The sequence below is a fragment of the Fulmarus glacialis genome, unplaced genomic scaffold (assembly GCF_000690835.1).
Source record: "Fulmarus glacialis isolate BGI_N327 unplaced genomic scaffold, ASM69083v1 scaffold6230, whole genome shotgun sequence".
Taxonomy (NCBI): Eukaryota; Metazoa; Chordata; class Aves; order Procellariiformes; family Procellariidae; genus Fulmarus; species Fulmarus glacialis.
In genome coordinates, this window is record NW_009188303.1 from 100,333 (window position 1) to 118,036 (window position 17,704).

Here is a 17,704-nt window from a genome sequence, read left to right on the forward strand (position 1 = left end):
GAACATCTGTTCAACTTAGGGTATCTCTATAGTGCCTATAATTACAGAATAAAAATGAAGGTAAAGGATCTTCACCCCTTATGTATCTGCTTCAAAAGGACTAGTGGTGATCATGTTGTCATAGTAGAGAATCCAGTAGCCATGATGCATTCCTCTGTCCACCTACAGGCGTATGCATACTCATGCACTGGTGCTGAATAAGAGGGGCTTGAATTGGAGCCAGAGCTCCAGCTTGTGTGATGGGGCAGAGCCTTTCTGCTTTATACCCTTCTGCTGTCAGTGTGGCAGAGCTTTCAGCTGTTCTCCTAGTTGAGGGCTGTCCTTACCTTACAAACCAGAAATTACATTTTAATTTTATTGGGGGGGGAGAGAGGGGGAGGTTTTTCTTGTTACTGCTTACTTATTTCTCTCGTTCTCCTCTGATATTTTTAGCTCTCAAAAAGCTACGCCTGACTGCTTTCCCAATATCTATAAGAATTTGAAAGTTGTTCCCTTAGTTCAGAATAGCCAAGAATTTACTTAAGCATCTTGGATATAGTCTTTAAGAGTACCTAAAGCCACCCTACTGCTTTAACGAAAATGGGGCTATGATGAAACCATAATTCATTTCCCTCTTATTTTGTGTAAAGGTTTATTAGCTTGTGATTTAAGCAAACCATCTGGTCCTGCTGGCAATCCAAGTTATGTCAGACTCAATGCTTTCTCCCTGTAATATGTTACTTGAGGCAGTTAAATTACATACTTAAGTCCCAAGTCTGGCCTGTGCTTTTTCCATGTCTTAACATCTGTTCTGGGAAAGTTTTCTGGGATCCAAACAAGTTTGCATGGAGCCAGAACTCTTGTCTTTGTCTTTCTTTTCATGTCTATTTCTTTCCCTTCTCTCTGTCCTGCAGTCTAATCGGTTCAACTAAGTAAAAGATAATGCAGAAATTTGCAGTCCCTTTATCATTTCAGTAATGTACACAGTGAAATGAAAAATAGTTTAAAAACTCAAGAGCTGTAGAAAAGTAGGAGACTGTCCTCTGAGAGAGTGAGTGACACTTTGAGAAATGTTAATTTTTTTTTTTGTAGCGTTCTTACTACTGACTTGTAATGCAAGACTTTTTGTTTTGTTGGCCTAATTCATTTTGGGCAAAAGTACAGATTTCTAGTACATTTTGTCTTGAAATGCTAATTTCTTGTTTACACAAGAAAGATCTATGTTCAGAAAGCCAATAATTTTAAATATACAAGTTAGCCTGCTGAGGTGGTTTTGAAAATAAGATCTCTAGTGATTGATTTATACAATGCTCATGGAAAATGAATTGTTCGTGTTGGTATTTGTATCTCTATTCTCTAAAATTTCATCATTTTGTATTCCGTCTGGAACTTCTGAGACACAATAATGAATATAAACAGCTATTCCATAACCCACTGTGTCTGTATGTATACTGAAAGAAATATAATTTCTTTCCTTCAGTCAGAAACATAAAAATGTGTCTGTTTTCAGATGTGTAATTAAACATTAAACTATAAGCTTCCCATGTATCTCTGCACGTAAAGTACTGTATCTCCAGTTTAGGAATAGGGTTTTTAGTGTAACAGTCAAGTCCCTTTGTCATGCCCTTTGAGACTTTTAATTGTGGACTGATATGCAGTCTTTTTTGCTTGATTAAAAGAAAAAAAAAGAATGAGGAAGAAAAATAACAAGACTAACAGATACCTTGGACCATCTGGACGGTTGAAACTTTAGCTGAATCAGTGAAAAACCTCATGAGGTTCAACAAGGCCAAGTGCAAGGTCCTGCACCTGGGTCGGGGCAACCCCCAGTATCAATACAGGCTGGGTGTTGAAGGGATTGAGAGCAGCCCTGCCAAGAAGGACTTGGGAGTACTGGTGGATGAAAAACTGGACATGAGCCGGCAATGTGCGTTCGCAGCCCAGAAGACCAACCGTATCCTGGGCTGCATCAAAAGAAGCGCGGCCAGCAGGTCGAGGGAGGCGATTCTGCCCCTCTACTCTGCTCTGGTGAGACCCCACCTGGAGTACTGTGTCCGGCTCTGGAACCCTCAGCACAAGAAAGACATGGACCTGTTGGAGCGGGTCCAGAGGAGGGCCATGAAAATGATCAGGGGGATGGAACACCTCTCCTATGAAGAAAGGCTGAGAGAGTTGGGGTTGTTCAGCCTGGAGAAGAGAAGGCTCCGGGGAGACCTCATTGCGGCCTTTCAATGTATAAAGGGTCTTATAAGAACGACGGAGAGATACTTTTTACCAAGGCCTGTAGTGACAGGATAAGGGACAGTGTTTTTAAACCAGAAGAAGTTAGATTTCGACTGCACATAAGGAGGAAATTTTTTACGATGAGGGTGGCAAGACACTGGGGGACAGGTTGCCCAGAGAAGTTGCAGATACCCCATCATTGGAAGTCTTCAAGGTCAGATTGGACAGGGATTTGAACAACCTGATCTAGTGAAAGATGTCCCTGCCCATGGCAAGGGGATTGGACTAGATGATCTTTAAAGGTCCCTTCCAACCCAACCATTCCTTGGTTCTCTGAAAAAATTAATAACGGAGAGAAATACAGTCTCTTCTGCAAAGAGAGAATTGTTAATATCAGGCAGGGAAGAGTCTTATCTAACATTAACATAGAAATTTTTTTATATAGTGTACCAGTGATTTGCTATCCTTAATAAATATTATTTAAGCCAGTCATATACATTTGAACTATGGGTGCATTCATGTCCTGTCCTTAAGAATGGAAAATTTTCCTTTGCAGTGTCTGTGGAGGGCGTTCTTTAGCTTTTTCCTCTCTCTTTATATGCACATAGCATTTAAAAGTGGATTGCATGGATCACCATTTCAGAACAGATCTTCTGCCACTGCAAATCTTTTTCAAGTTCATAGAATTTTGCCATATTGATGACTTTGTCCATTGCCTCTTTATATTTGCACAGTACCACTGTAGTGAATTACATCATGTTGCTAGCATTCATGATGCATTTGTTGCTTGGATGATGGCCCAAAATTGCTCTGCTGCTCTCACAAAGTGTAAGCAAAAAATTAAGCTCCAGAGCCATCTTCCTGAGAGGGCTATGGAGGCCTTTTTCAATTTTCTGTGCAATAGAAAAGTCCTCCTCAGGTGATCCTTCATCACTGAGGATAAAGTTCACAATGGGAAGAAAAAGGTAGCTGCCACTACATTGCAATTTAAACACGCTGAAGCGTTTGGGGATCCTGAGGCTGCTTTAGTTAGCCTGTCTGTCTGGATTGACCTTAGGTATTGGAGTCTTTGGGCGTCCAATTTTAAAAGGCAACCAATACCAACCACATCAGTTGATGTAGCCTTCTTCCTGGCCTGAAATATCTACTGTGTCTCAGAAATTTTCAGTAGTGCCTTAGTTCTCCTTGCATAAAAGGTGGGAATTTGAGCTTGCCTATCCTGATCACCAGTAATCTTTCCAGCAGCTAGTATGGAGGTTGGTAGGATCCCCAGCCTCATTAATATTTTGCATATCCAGTCCCTTTCTCAATTTTACTGTCTCTTTACTGACTTTTCCAGAACTTGACCAAGGTCTTCAGAAATCACTGGCTTCACATTACCCAATGGCCAGAAAAGCTTACCAGCAACACTACATACTTTGGAGATAATGTGGTAACTGTATGTCTATGCAACAGCCTCTTTTCTGATTGGCAGCTGCACCAGAGGAACCTGAAATTAGAGTTTGTAGGAGCGGGGAGGTTAAGATGGTAGATAGTCTCCTGAAAAGGGCTTGATTTTTTTCTGTATTACATCATTTCTTCTATTTCTTTACAGGCTGCCATTGACATGGTAGATAAACTTCTCCTGTTGTACTGCCTTTTCTCTCCCCCTTGCTTTCATGCTTTCTAAGGAGATGTAATACTATGTAAAAAATTTGTCCTATGTTCACGTTTCCCTTTCCTGTTACTGTCAATCCTGTACTGATCTGATTGACATCGTTTGCCCTATTTCACATAGTTTGTTCAGTCTCTCAGGAACTCTCTCCTCTGATGGAAACTTCATTCAGCTTCATGTTCTTCCTTAAAGATAAGCTGTTACCTGCTCAGGTCACTTAGGGCCTAAAAGCAATGAAAAAATAGTCTTCATTTAAGTTCTCTGCAGATCCATTCTGCTCAGAATACATGAAGAAGGGTAAGTCATGGATAGTCGGAGATATACTCTGCTTTATATACTATCATTTGAGCAGAGAGAAAAGAGGAGTAAGAGTGCACTCTTAACACCTTCTGAAGTGGAAACTTTCTAGTTGTAACTGACAGGGCACGAGCTTACCTACAGTTAATTTGAAAATGTCAACAGCCTGTCTCTGAAAATGTCTCAGCGTGCCAAGAACTCTGGTTCTTGGCAAATATTTTTTCTTTATTATATAATTAGCTGCTCTCAGGGAAAAAAAACCCAAGGGTAGATTTGAAGTTTTTTGTATAGGCTGAATTAGATATGCTTTGCAAGCAGTTTGCTTCCAGTGAATATTCCTGTATCATTTCTCACAGGACTGCTTACTGCGACGTAGACAGACAGGTCTGCACTAAGATTCATAAGCTGCCAAATGAAATGTTTTGTTTTGTAGAAATTTAATTGAAATGCTCCCATGGAATATCTATAACTTGATGAATCTGAACAATGAAGTCTTTATTGTGAGCACAGTCATCACTATTTTGGTGAATTTTGTCTTTAGTCAACCGCATGACAAATGGTACTTGCTGGAGAGGGTGGAAGGTAATGGCAGTTCCGTGAACTAAGTTGTTGGCACAGTTTAAAAGCCACTTGCATTCCAGCCATTCCTAATACCTGATTAGATCAATTTTCTGTTAACCTGCAAAAATACAGAATATAACCTTAGAATTAAAAGAATTACCAAATGGAGCAATGAGAAAAAGATAAAGTACCTCGTTGTGTCTTTGTAACAGCATGGAGTTTTTATGCTACAGATCTGCATCAAGCAAACCAGCTCTTCCGCGTGAGCACCGCAAACCTTGATGACTGGAAATGGAATGAAGGATGTCAGAAATCTTTCAAACCTGATTATGGAAAAGATGTTGCTTCAAAGATTGTTTTATCTTGGCAACTAACAGATTGACACGAGCTGTTTTGATTGTTGCAGTTGGCTGGGGGCTTGTTTATTTGAGGTTGTTTTGTTGTAAGCAGAGGGTTTTGTAGTTTGTGTGCCTCTTTTCTTCTCAGTTTAAAGGAAAATGTTTGTGTAGGTAATTCTGATCCACCCAAAGGAAGTAGAAACTGATGTACTGGAAGCTGATACACTAGTACACCTTCACTTCCCCAGCATGTTGCTATTTTTCTGTTTCTAGGCATCAGTTTCCATCCTACTAGTATTTTTGCTATTCATTCTTTCTGCAGTTTTTCTTTGCATTCTTTTCTGATATATTTCTCTATTGCATGTTATGGAGTTTTCTTTTTGTTTTAAAAATTGACAGAGTTTCTGATCTTGTTTTGCACACTGAACACTAATAAGACAGGAAAAGTTTGGTTATTATACGCATGCTAGCCAGTTTGGACTATGTGTCACTGAAATTCTCCTTTGGTCTATTGATTACTGGATGAATTATTGGCTGTACATTTTGAATAGTTTTTGATAATTGCATATTTTAAGTTTTTCTTAATTTGCTAGGCATAAGAAGAATGCTTGTTGTCAGCTGCATTTGAGTGGAAGTAGACAGGCTTTCTGCAGTAAGCACTGCACAATGTCTATGCTAGATTTTTATAAATCTGCTAATTCTGAATTGCAATGTTTCTTGCTCTATCACTGATTGAGGATGAAAACCAATCCTGTTATCCGTGTTTGTCCTGAGTCATTAGCTTTGCCTTTAGGAGTACAGGATTTATTAAAGCAAGGGGTGGTGTGTTCCATACCTTCCATCCTCCAGCACCTGTATAGCGAGTGATATGCCCAACTCTCTTTGTAAAAACATGTAAGTAGAAATTGAGCTTAATGTAATTTCGGTAATTCACTTCCAGAACGGAGCACAAGTTGATTGTTATGCAGGGATATAAATGCAATGCAGTGCTGTATTGTCAGACTAAATTTATACAAATGCTTGATTATGTGCAACAGTAGCATCAGAGCTTCTCCCATTTGAAGCACACTATAAAATTGTTTATGAACACTTGGTTGTGATAGAAAGAGAAAATCTATATGGAAGAAGTCAGTGAAAGTAATGTGTGCCATCAAGCATCATCATAAATTATTAAAAGAATATCCAGAAGTTTTTGTATGTTATATGTAACTATACTTGAGCATTTATTGTGGGTTTGCATGTTAATTAGTGATAAATTCTAGCTGAGACAGAACCTGCTCCAAGTGCAGAGTAAAATATGACTATGTTCATTTGTGTAATATCTATGCTAGAATATACAGTCATATTAATTCTGAAACTTTCCCATTTGCCGAAGCTATGAGCATTGTTCTGCTGTACCTGTCTGCCATCAGCAACTCTCTGAATGCCTTTATGTTGCTAAATCACAAAACGTGCCTATAAGCATTGTTCAACAGATATTTTGAGGGAAGTAGCCTTACTAACATCTTCATGGGAACCCAGTCCTCTCCCTGTTTCAGAAACATTACCTTCATTCTTAAAGTGGATATGTCGTTTTTATTTTGACGTCATTTACAGAGAAAGTTTTTTATATTTCTGGTGTATTATCGATGTATTCTATTTAATACGTAGCATTTTTGTGGGCTAATTTTAATATATATATCCTTTTACCTTGTGGTACATTTTCTAAAATAGAAGTACTGAAGAGTTGAAGATTTGTAATTTCGTACTGTAATGGTAACCTTCCAGTGACCAGACTATGTTAATTCACAGACTGTAATGTTGCTTCAGTCAAGTGTAGGTGTCCTGTCCACAGCACTAGATGATGCTTCCAGTCTACAGAAGTGTTATGCAGTGTACATGCACTGCTAACCTTTGTGCTCCAATTTAGTTATGACGTTTAGTAAGTTCCAGTTGATCACATTACACTATTTTTCTCTCCTCCTGTCTTCCCCGAAAATGTTTTAGGTAGAAGAGCTGATGATGGCCATGGAGAAGGTTAAGCAGGAGCTGGAGTCGATGAAAGCAAAATTGTCCTCTACACAACAGTCTTTGGCTGAGAAGGAAACCCATTTGACCAACCTACGAGCTGAAAGAAGGAAACATTTGGAGGAAGTCCTGGAGATGAAGTAAGTGTTTCTTTCCATTATTTGTAAGCATGTTTTATTGATATCTCTGAATTCTCCTCTGGTGTTCTAAAGACAGCCACTGTAGGAATATGTCTCTGTAGATAGCAGTTATATGTATATGTATATGTAATCAGTCAAGCCTTCAGAAAAGACTTCTGACCAGGGATTACCTACATTACTTTCACGCTTTCTTTAGAGCTCAAAAACATTTCTTCCTTCTCATCATTTGCAGTAGACTACTATTATTTGGACAACAGCATCTTCAAGGATCTTAAACAATTATTGGGACTCAATTATTTTGTGTGTCTTATGAATGTGCCATCTTGCTTTGGGTAGCCTATAATCTACTTTAAGGTGAGACACAAGTCAGTATAGCAAATGACAAAAAGGAAAGAGGGAAGAGATAAACATAATATCAGGTAGTTGTAATGCTAAAATCAGATTGCAGATGTCTGGTCTGCTAAGGTATTTTTCAAACTCATACGGATGATTCATTAGCACTGGAACAGAGTTTGAAATTCTCTATCAGTCAGACTTCTCTTGTCATCTTTACATAAGAAGGCCTGAATAAACCAAGTTTTGAGGAGGTGGGGAGCAGTGAGGAATTAGACTTCTAAGGCTTAAACACTTCCTAATTTCTGACTGTGCATTATAGATAAATAGTTATCCTTAGTTTAGGGAGACATGAATCCATTTAGTGCAATGATGGATAGTGCTGCCAGCAGTTCATTAGAAACACTTTCAGTTGTTTAGCCAGCCCTGAAGAGAAGGAACATTTTTATTGGCAGGACCAGCAGTGGTTCCTCCACTGTGGTTTTGTGAGCCATTATTTATTTATTTAACTTTTCTACGCTAGCCTCTTTCCTTTTCTTTTTTTTTTTTTTTTTTTTCCTAATGAAAGGATAGAAAAACAGCTGTTACAAACTGGAAAGAGAGGTGGCTTAGATCTTGAAACTCTAACTTAGGAGTGCTGTATAAAGTGGGCCAAGCCTCCCCAGCTTCATATTCAGCTACAACAGTCTGATCTAGACCTGGCATAAGGACGCTGGAAGACTGCAGTACTTAAAAGCCGCACTTTTTATTTTTAATAAAAAATTTTATTGAGCTATAAATTTGACTGCCTTGAAAGTTGGTGTATTGGGGGATGGGAAGAATAGCTCTTAAGGTGATGTGGGAATCCAAAGCAACTGGAGATATATCCCATATCCAATCACTTGGCAGTACTTTCTTTTGCCAAACTGCTCTGCCAAACCTTCTCATTAAAATATACACGTAGTGTACAGTATATCCTGAAATGTATTTGGAATTGTGTAGCTCTAGAGCCTTTAATATAACTACTCCCTTCTTTTAAATGATGACCTCTCTTAGCTGAGTAAGTTATTGTTGGAAAGTTGTTGTACTGAAATGTAGTATCAGGAACTGCATAAACTGGTAGATCCATTGTGCCTCAGAAGGATGAAGAATACTGGAGAGAATGGTAATGCTGTCAGCACATGGAGAGAAAGATGGAAAAAACGTTACGTTTGTATAGTTAACTAGCTGAGCATGTTTTAGTCATAGCTGGTCTGCCTTAAAGTTCTATAAAGCTGCCAAAGCTGCTCCAAACTTCAAAAACTCACCCTCACCATGAGGCTCTGTTGCAAACAAGTCTCTGCTGAGGACTCCCAGTCAATTAAATATCTTGTATTTATATACAGAAACTCCTGTTATGTTCTTTGTTGCCCTACTTTCCCAGCCTATGCCTTTTATGAAAAGCACTCTTCTCATCTGTTTTCCAGTTTTGCAAAAAGTTTTTAATGTTGTTAAAATGTTTCCTACTATTTCAACTTAAAAATAACGGTAACTGAATGAATGGGCAATTTTGTGAAGCAGTTAGCTGGTTTTGGTATCCTTAACGGAAAACAATAGCTGTTGTACAGATACTGTTCCAAGATAAAGTAAAACAATATTGTTTCCCAAGTTTTAGGGCATACTTCCCTGGGAAAAGTTTGAGGTGCTCAAAAGCAGTACTGATTATATTTAAGAGTTGATAGAGGTGTAAGTTTAACAGCCTGGCCCTGCAGTCAGCTAATGGGGCAGGGGAGCATACAAGAAAAATAGCTTAGGAAATGCTGCTGTAGGAGATTCTAGATATGGACTGAAAAAAAGTGTTAAAGCAACAAGAAGACTCCAGAAGGTTACTCCTGGGTTTTAATAGGAAGTTGTTAGATATTATGTTAATGAAAATATATATTTAAAATACTGTTTCTTAGAGTAGAACTTGTGTTTACTACTGACTCTGTAACCCTGAGAAGATCATTTCACGCTCCTTAGGGAATACTGTGGCACTAGAATAGCACAAGTGTGAATTATTCCAAGGGAGAAATTTCACTCCTTAAAGAAATACTATGTATTTTGAAGCCCTCTTCCTTTAAGTCTTAATATTTTCATTTTCTTTAAAAAAAAACTTTGTTGTAAATAATTATGAGAGAGGTAGATAATGGTCTCTCTATTTATATCACCAAACATGATCTACTGTAAAAAAATACTAGTGAACCGCTAGGATTTTTGTTTTGTTATGTTTCCTTTAAGAAGTTCTAATGTTTCCATCATTCACAGCAAATCTTTTAAATTAGGCAGGAATAAAGTGCTGTCTACAGAGAAATCTCTGTTCTTTGTCCCATAAAAACCTGCTTAGGCTGAGCTGAGTTATAAACTGTTGAAAATCACCAGTTTTCCTTTCCCTTTTTTTTCTACTGGTGTTGTCAGCAAATTTTGGCAGTGTGTGAAAATAACTGAGCACAAACAGTCTAATCTGGGGCCGAGCTCATGCAATTGCCAAAACTGTAGCAGCGGACAGTGCACTTATAGGGAAGGGGAACAGACACCATGTCTGCATGTAGAGAAGAGATTTCTTTTTTTTTTTTTTTTTTTTAAAAAAAAAAATCTAGGCAGGCCTTTTGTTGCCGTCAGAAGGACCAGAAGATTCTTCCTAGTCATCTGCTTCAGGGTTGAAAAGTCCCAGTTGGAGCATTTCTCAATCTGTTCTTTCAGGCCTGGAAAACTGTCCAACAGCCCTTTCCTGAATTATGCCTTCTTTTGCTAATTGCAATTGCTGCTAGCCCTATAATTCAAGGGGTGCAGACTTACATAATGTAATTGGCGCTTCAGAGTTGAATCCTTCATCCTGCTGGCACATAACAGAAAGATTATTACTTGTCCAAGAATAATTTACTATCCTCTTTTTTCTTTAAAAATAATCAAGGATATTACAGACAAATGAATTGTTATAATAGAACATAATTTATGTTTCGAAATCAAGCTGCCAAAAAATGTCTTTTGATTTCTTGTGTGACTTTATGTGAGTGGTCTTTTGAATATTTATTACAGTAGTCTCTAATTACATAAATACAGATAAGTATTACATCACACAGATAAGTGTTTCATTTGATACAGAGCGTAAGCAGTGATCACAGATGAACGAGGCCTGTGTAGCTTAATGAAGCTGTTTATTGTATTCCTTCCTTATTTTGTCTGGGAGTTGGAAGGCCTGCTGAGAGCTACATGAGGGCTACTATTAAAAGTAAGATGCCAACCTGGGCAGTGCTATGGAGGAAGACTGTTCATCCTTAATTCTGCTACAGTTTTCCTGCGTGATATGCAATTCACTTAAAAATATTTGGTAGATGGTTGATAAGTCCACGTGTTCATTTTCTGTCTATCAGATAAGAAAGTACAAACACGCGCACGTGAACACTCACAACTGAAAATGAAGTCAGTGGAAGCTGAGGTTGATAACTTCTGAAAAGTTTATCCTCTCAGCAATAAAGCAGTATTGTCTGGAGGTATGAGTATGAGGTTGAAATTGAAAGTAGTCCAAAAGAAACTGATTAATTGGCAGATAGTTTATTTGCCAGAAAAGTAATTTCAGTTGATCCAAAATGAGGTGTGAAGTAATTTCAAACACAGCAAACAATTTAACCAAAGAAAAATATTTCAGGCTATGTGCACCCATGGTGAACAGAACCAGCCAAAAAAAAAAAAAAAAAAGACAATGTCCATCAACTTATCAGAAATTGTCTTCTTGGAAATTAAAGAATTTTTTTTTGTCATTAGAGAAATTGTGGTTTATGGTTTAACAACAGTTCTTCAGAGGAAAAGTGATTCCTAGTTGCAGAAGTACATGTATGTTCTACATGTGTAAACAATTGTCTCTGTAGTTTGAAGGCACTTCACATTTGTTGTCAGTGCTATAAAGCAGTAGTATATTAAGCTTGCATCTGCAAGGTGTGGTTTTCTAGGCCCAATGCAAACTCTTCATCATATTGAACTGGACTGTAAGGTCTATGGGCCACTTTGTATATCAGGCCATCATGTGATTGCAGTAATGGTACCAAAGCACCTCCTATAATTACTTTGTGTGAAATTAAATAAGCTAAAATCCCACAGGGGGCACTCCATGTCCGTAGGATTGACTGTCTGGGGCAAAGCTGAACAAGTGCATGTGCGTCAGTCCCTTTTTTCTTCTATAAGCTTAGATTTTTTTTCTTTAAAATGTCTTTTTCAGGGCACACAGTGAAAACGAACACAACAATATCCTATTACCATTGTTCTGTCCTTTTTAATTTTCAAGCATAAAATATATCATTATATATGTTTATTTTAATTGTATATGGTCACCCAATTAGATTTTGACATTTAAGTTGTAAAAAGTTCAGTTGCAGTAGTCTGAAATGTGAAAAATTATCCATTTCTGATTATTGGACAATACAGACATTACTGTTTAAATAATTGGAAATAAACTGATCTTGGAACTGCTGTTAATCTCCAAGTGAATCACACAGAATCCAACAGAAAAGCTGAAATACAGCGTGTAGATATATTGTGTGCTTTTTATGGCTAAAGTTTATTGAAAGGCCAGGAAAATTATTTTTTTTAACTCCTCACTGTAATAAAACATTAGGTTTTTCATAAACGTAATTGTAGATCTTGGTTACCTTCAAATTTGGTAGCTTCTGCTCTTATTTTTTAATTCAGGTGAAAGCTTGAGAGAAAACATAATCTCTTTTGCACTTTTTCTCTCTTGGCAATTAAGGAATGAAGCCTGTTATCCTTTCTGTCCTCCTGCGCTGTCGATGAGCCTTCGAGCGCTCTGAGACACTCACTGTCGTGGCAGCATTAGAGACAGCCTGCCGCTTCGTTTTCAGGGCAACGGATACTCGATGTCCTGAATCATGGAAATAAGCAGAAAAGCTTAGCCTGTTTGTGGGCAGCAGTACAAAACTGGTTGATCAAATGATTCATGTAGGTGAGAGCGCTATTAAACTTGAATCTCAAAGTTTCACCGGAAGAATAAACTGCAAAGCAAAGAAGCGGGACCTTTAGCGAAGCCTATGTAAATAAGGTGCCCCATATGAGCACACACAGAATTAGATTGTTGTGGTTTATGCTGTTTCTTTCAGTATTGGGAAGTTATATTTATCTTTTGAAACTGATTTGGTTTTACTCTTTACCTTCCTTGAAAAGCTTTTTCTTCTGTGGCGTTTTCAGATACTAAAATCTTGGCACGATATGTCACAGTCCCTTTCTGTCTTGTGATAAAACCTCCATATCTCATTTTATCTTGAATTCTATGGTCCCCAAGAACAGTCTTGTAGAGAGAAAGTACTGTACTATTTTAATGAGCCATGACAGGCCTGGAAGCAAGACCAACTGCTGAAAAGTGCACCAGGTGGTGTTAAAGGGGTTTGTTCCACTCAGTAATTGCTAAGACTATTAATGTTGTAGGGAGGAGTTGGGAAAAGGAGGTCCAGTCATTAACTTCCTGAGAATTTAGCTACACTGTGCTCTTGTTTCCATGCCTTTCCATGGGAGATTTTTTTTTCCTTCTGGATATGTTTTCCGGGGACTGGGTTTTAGTGTAAGTGATCCCTTCACTAGTTCTTGGAACGTAGTTTTCTAGATGGTGAAACGAAATAAGACCTCTTTCAAGTGAGAATGTGAAAAACATAGCATATTGCCTCAGTGTTAAGAATGCACAGGTTTTGTTATGCTTTTCTTTTCTATTAATAGATTACAGCATTCTTACAGAAATTGCCGTGAAAGATCTCATCAGTAAAGATCTTGGCATGCATACACAGAGTACTAAAATGTATTTTTTTTTTAGGCTTACACAGTCCTAGCACTAGTGATGAATACCTTTCTTGTCTTTTCTCAAGTTTGCTAGTTCATTATTGCAAACACACTTAGAGAGCAGGTGCAGCACAAGATAATTTCTTGGAAGTCATTAATGCCCCATGTTCTTTACTGCCCAAAGGGCGTTGCTTTGGGAAAAGTTTGGTTTTACCATAACTGGATGCACATCATCTTATCTAAAAGAATAACAAGAATTGTGCTTTTTTCTAGAAATAATTACTCAGCTAACCCATGTTAAACTGGTAGAGGAATGGAGAGAGTGATGCTTTTATTTTGACTAATGTATAAAACAGATTGTAAGATAGCTCTAAGGGCACCAATATACTGCCTTCTGCTAGCTAATTCTGTATGCCGTTTCCAGTACAAAACACTGTTGTTCTACTATATTCTAACGTATGCTTTGTGTAATTAAATACATTCGGAAGTTCTGTCAGAAGTAAAGGTTTATCTGTTCAAGAGAATCTGTGTAATTTTCCCTTGGGTGTATGAGTCCTCCACTCCACTTATTTCTAGAACAACACTGGCAAAAATAGATTTCTAGGTCTTCAGCATGCCTTTTTTATTGTTTCTATATACATATATACACAACAAACATAAATATGACTGTGATTTTTGTTCTAAAATATGCAGCAGTGTTTTGGCTCAGGATTGGTAGCAACAGTACATTTCCTATGCTAGCTGTTTCAGCTGCATCAGTGATTCCTGTCGCCATCCCTAATCCACTGTAAGATTCTGGGGCTTTCAGGGGTGTTACTGAGCTAAACCAAATCAGGCACTTTTTACTTTCTGTTAAAGTCAAAAGAACCGTGGGTTCCTTAGGGTGCTTTTTCCTCTTTTATAAATGTGCGCTGTAAATAGTGATGCATATAAATCAACTTTGTGAGCACTACATATTTCATTAGATACAGTCAAGTTGTGGGTTAATAGAAGTTCCAAGTGAAAATATTATGGTATCTCATTGCATATATTCTAGATTTAATGTAGTGTGAACAATAGTAGCTTTGAGCCATTGTAAATCCCATCCGGACATCCTCAACATAGTTCAAAATACAAGGAGGGAAATCTCAAAGGTTAGATGTGCTCATGTGGCCACTGTGCCTATGCGAGTCATTCTTTTATTGTTTTTAAAATAACACTGTAGCTTTGCGGGAAGTAGGTAAGGCAAAGTCTAACTTCAGACTATTTTCTGGAGTTGAACAGAAACTCCTTTTTTGAAAATCAGGTCAATTTGCTTTAATTACAGAAATAACCTCTGAAGCAAGTAATTGCTTTCCTACAATCCTGGAGGACAACAAGTGGGAGTTGTGTAAGAAAAATTGGAGAAATGAGTCAAGTTGTTGGCAGCCCCTACAATCTTTGTCTTTATACTGTATGGGAATATTCAGTATATCTTTTTGTATTCCTCCCTTCCCAAACAGTACTTTCGAGTTCTTTTAGGCAAAATAAAAAACACCATCTGCAAGTTTGTGGAATTTCTGAGAAAACTCCACTGTGAGAGGATTCGGGAGTTGTTGGTTTGTCTGGTGGTATCTTGTGTGCAGCACAAGGGACTACATATTACAGCAGTTAAAAACATGAAAATTGACCAGAACTGTTAATTTAGAAATCCTAAAAGATGACACTAAGCACCCTAAAAGTGTCTTTCTTTAAGGTATAACCCTGTCATTGCTATTGAGTCACTTCTCCCCAGTCCAATACCTAGTGTTACAGTTTATGCAGATTACAGGATACTAAGGGCTAGTATGTATAGGATTGTAGGGAAGACTGAAAAATTATTTGACACAATGTCATATTTGGTGTTCCCTAAAGCCCCTTTTATAGCCCTTCCTCAAGCACTAAATAGATATGGCTATAGCTTTCTGTAAACCCATAGTTCTTTTTCAGTAGGCTAGCATTTTACAGCTTTAAAATTGCCATCAAGAAAACATTGAAAACTAAAGGATCACACTAGTTTATTTCCACTGTGTAATCTAGGAATCAAGCTTTGCATATGAGGTTAAACTAAATGATGTAACTGGTATTTGCTGTACAATCTAAGAATCAACTAGTTTGATCATTTAGTTTAATTTCATGAATAAAGATATAAGGCCACCGATGCTGTTGTGAAAAGATGACTACTGCAAATAGCTTTGAGCAGCCAAGGATTTCATTAGCCTATCTTCATTCTTAGAAAGTTATTGGAGTAAATGATAAAAAATATTATTTGTAAATGCTTAGAAAATAGTAAAGTGTTAAGTAACAGATAACCTAAATTTGTTGAGACTAAATCATGACAAATTAACCAGGTGTCCCCATGTGCCAAGTCATAGTAATACAGTAGATACAATATGTTTTGATCTCAGGAGGATTTCTGTCATTGTTTCACAGAACTGTCTCATCAGCAAAGTAGGGATTATATTACTGATTAAACTACTATAAAGCTAATAAGCAGGTAGCTGGAAAATAATTAATAGTTCATTGTCAAAATGGAAACCTGTGTTATATGGTTTCCTTAGAGGTCTCCTAAGTCTGCTACTGTTCAAAATGTCCATTAATGAAGTGGCTAACAAGCCAAAAGGTATGTATTGCCAAAATGCCATGGTGGGTGTTCAGGTATTTTGGAGACCAAGATGAGAATTTAAAATTATCTCGATAAAGTGAAGAGGGATTCTAGAGAGGCTGTAGAATACTGTTTCCTAGAGGTTTTTTACAGACAAATTACACCAACATATCACAAATAGCTTGAATATAGTTGAACGTGCTTTGGGTGTAGTTTAGATGAAATTGAGGATAGGGAGGGTGTTACCTTGCAGCTTTTGTGGTTTTTCAGCACAGATCATATACTTCCCTTAATGAATGTGTGTAAGAACCAAAAATGTATCGTGTAAAAATATATATATTATATGCATGAGCTTGTTCTACATATTATGTGGGCTCGGTTCTCTGTGTTAATACTGACTTTGGCTTGCAGATTCAACTTCTAAAGAGAAATTTTTCTCTAGGAGGTAATCCATTCTGAGTATTCTTCATGCAAAGGAAACTTTTTTTTTTTTAATTGAAAGAAGTAAACATTGTTCCGTTTGTTGGTTCAAGGTAGCTGCAAAATTCTTGCTGCCTTTCAAGTCCTCAATAGACAGGAAATCTGAAAGGGTTAGGTCTGGTTAGGTTATAAAGAATGCCAAGGATATCTTCTGATATTTGGAGAAAGCCTTTATGACCTCAGCTAGCCACATTTTCTTCAAAAATATTAATAATGCAACTATTAATAATAGTACTTTGCAGTTTAGTTCTTTTCATTGAAAGATCTTACATGTCAAAGTCTTCCTTTTTTAAAAAACGGAGAAGTACTATTGTTCTTCAAAGGAGTAAACTGAAAACAAAAACATGAAGTGACTCGTTCACCCGTGGCCACAGAACTTCAATGATGTCAGGAATTAAAATCTGAAGATACTAGGTTTGTAAGTTTTTAAATATCTTAATGTTTGAGATACAAATGTTTAATAGGAAATGTTGTACATATAAGATACATACTACTTCATTTATTTCTCTCTTCTAGCATGTTCTCATACAGATCCTTTCTACATCCTCATTTTTTCTTTATTATATGTCTACATAAAATTGAGTATGCTTATCTTACCACTTTAGTGCTGTTCTCTTTTGCTAAGCTGATCTTTGGATTTGTCTTGCTTGCTAGATTCCCATTGTTAGTGAGGGCTTTGGTTTGGAGTTTGAAAAACTAGATTAATTTAACTAGGAGATGTTAATTTAAAACAAAAACAAATACATTTTTGCTTTGCCTTGAAAAATATGAAACTGGCTTTGAACTACAATTTCATAGGTTTTGTGACAAATGAGGCATGAAACAAATTGGGAAACCCACAATGACCAAAGTACAGTGGTACAGTGTGCTCTCTAATTCCCAGCCCTAAAGATCTCAGCAAAGGTCGCAAATTAAACAAAGTCAAAATTAATCAACTCTACAATCAGAATACAATCATTAAGGCTTTCGTTTACTACAAAGAAGTAGTTGTGAAAGAGGCACTGGAGCAAGTTCTTTTGTGCAGTAAGGGAAAATCAACAGCAAGGCGTCAAACAGAAAAATGAAACCATGCAGGTGAAGCTGGTTTTGGAGCCAAAAGAAATCAACAGTTATGCAGAAATGCAGGTAAACTGTTGGAGGATGGAAAAGGTGTTTGGTGCTGAGCTGTGGAGGATGTCAACGTTGCATTTGGCTCAAACAGAAGAAGCCCGTGGACTAGAGTCATGCACTGTAGTCATGCACAGCCCCTTCAAGGAACCTCTCACCAAGGCTTCACTCCAGTAGTCTCAATTGCTGTAATTTTTGCCTCCTT

At 37.4% G+C, this 17,704-nt stretch overlaps 1 protein-coding gene across 1 annotated transcript in view; it reads left to right on the forward strand.

Moving 5' to 3' along the window:
- Window positions 1–17,704, forward strand: part of ERC1 (ELKS/RAB6-interacting/CAST family member 1) — a gene marked incomplete at its 5' end in the record, with an annotated part of 203,483 nt that overhangs the window by 97,079 nt on the left and 88,700 nt on the right. The window contains one exon of the mRNA XM_009578108.1: window positions 7,039–7,199. Coding sequence (XP_009576403.1) covers window positions 7,039–7,199 — 161 coding nt within the window. The remainder of the gene's footprint in view (window positions 1–7,038; window positions 7,200–17,704) is intronic.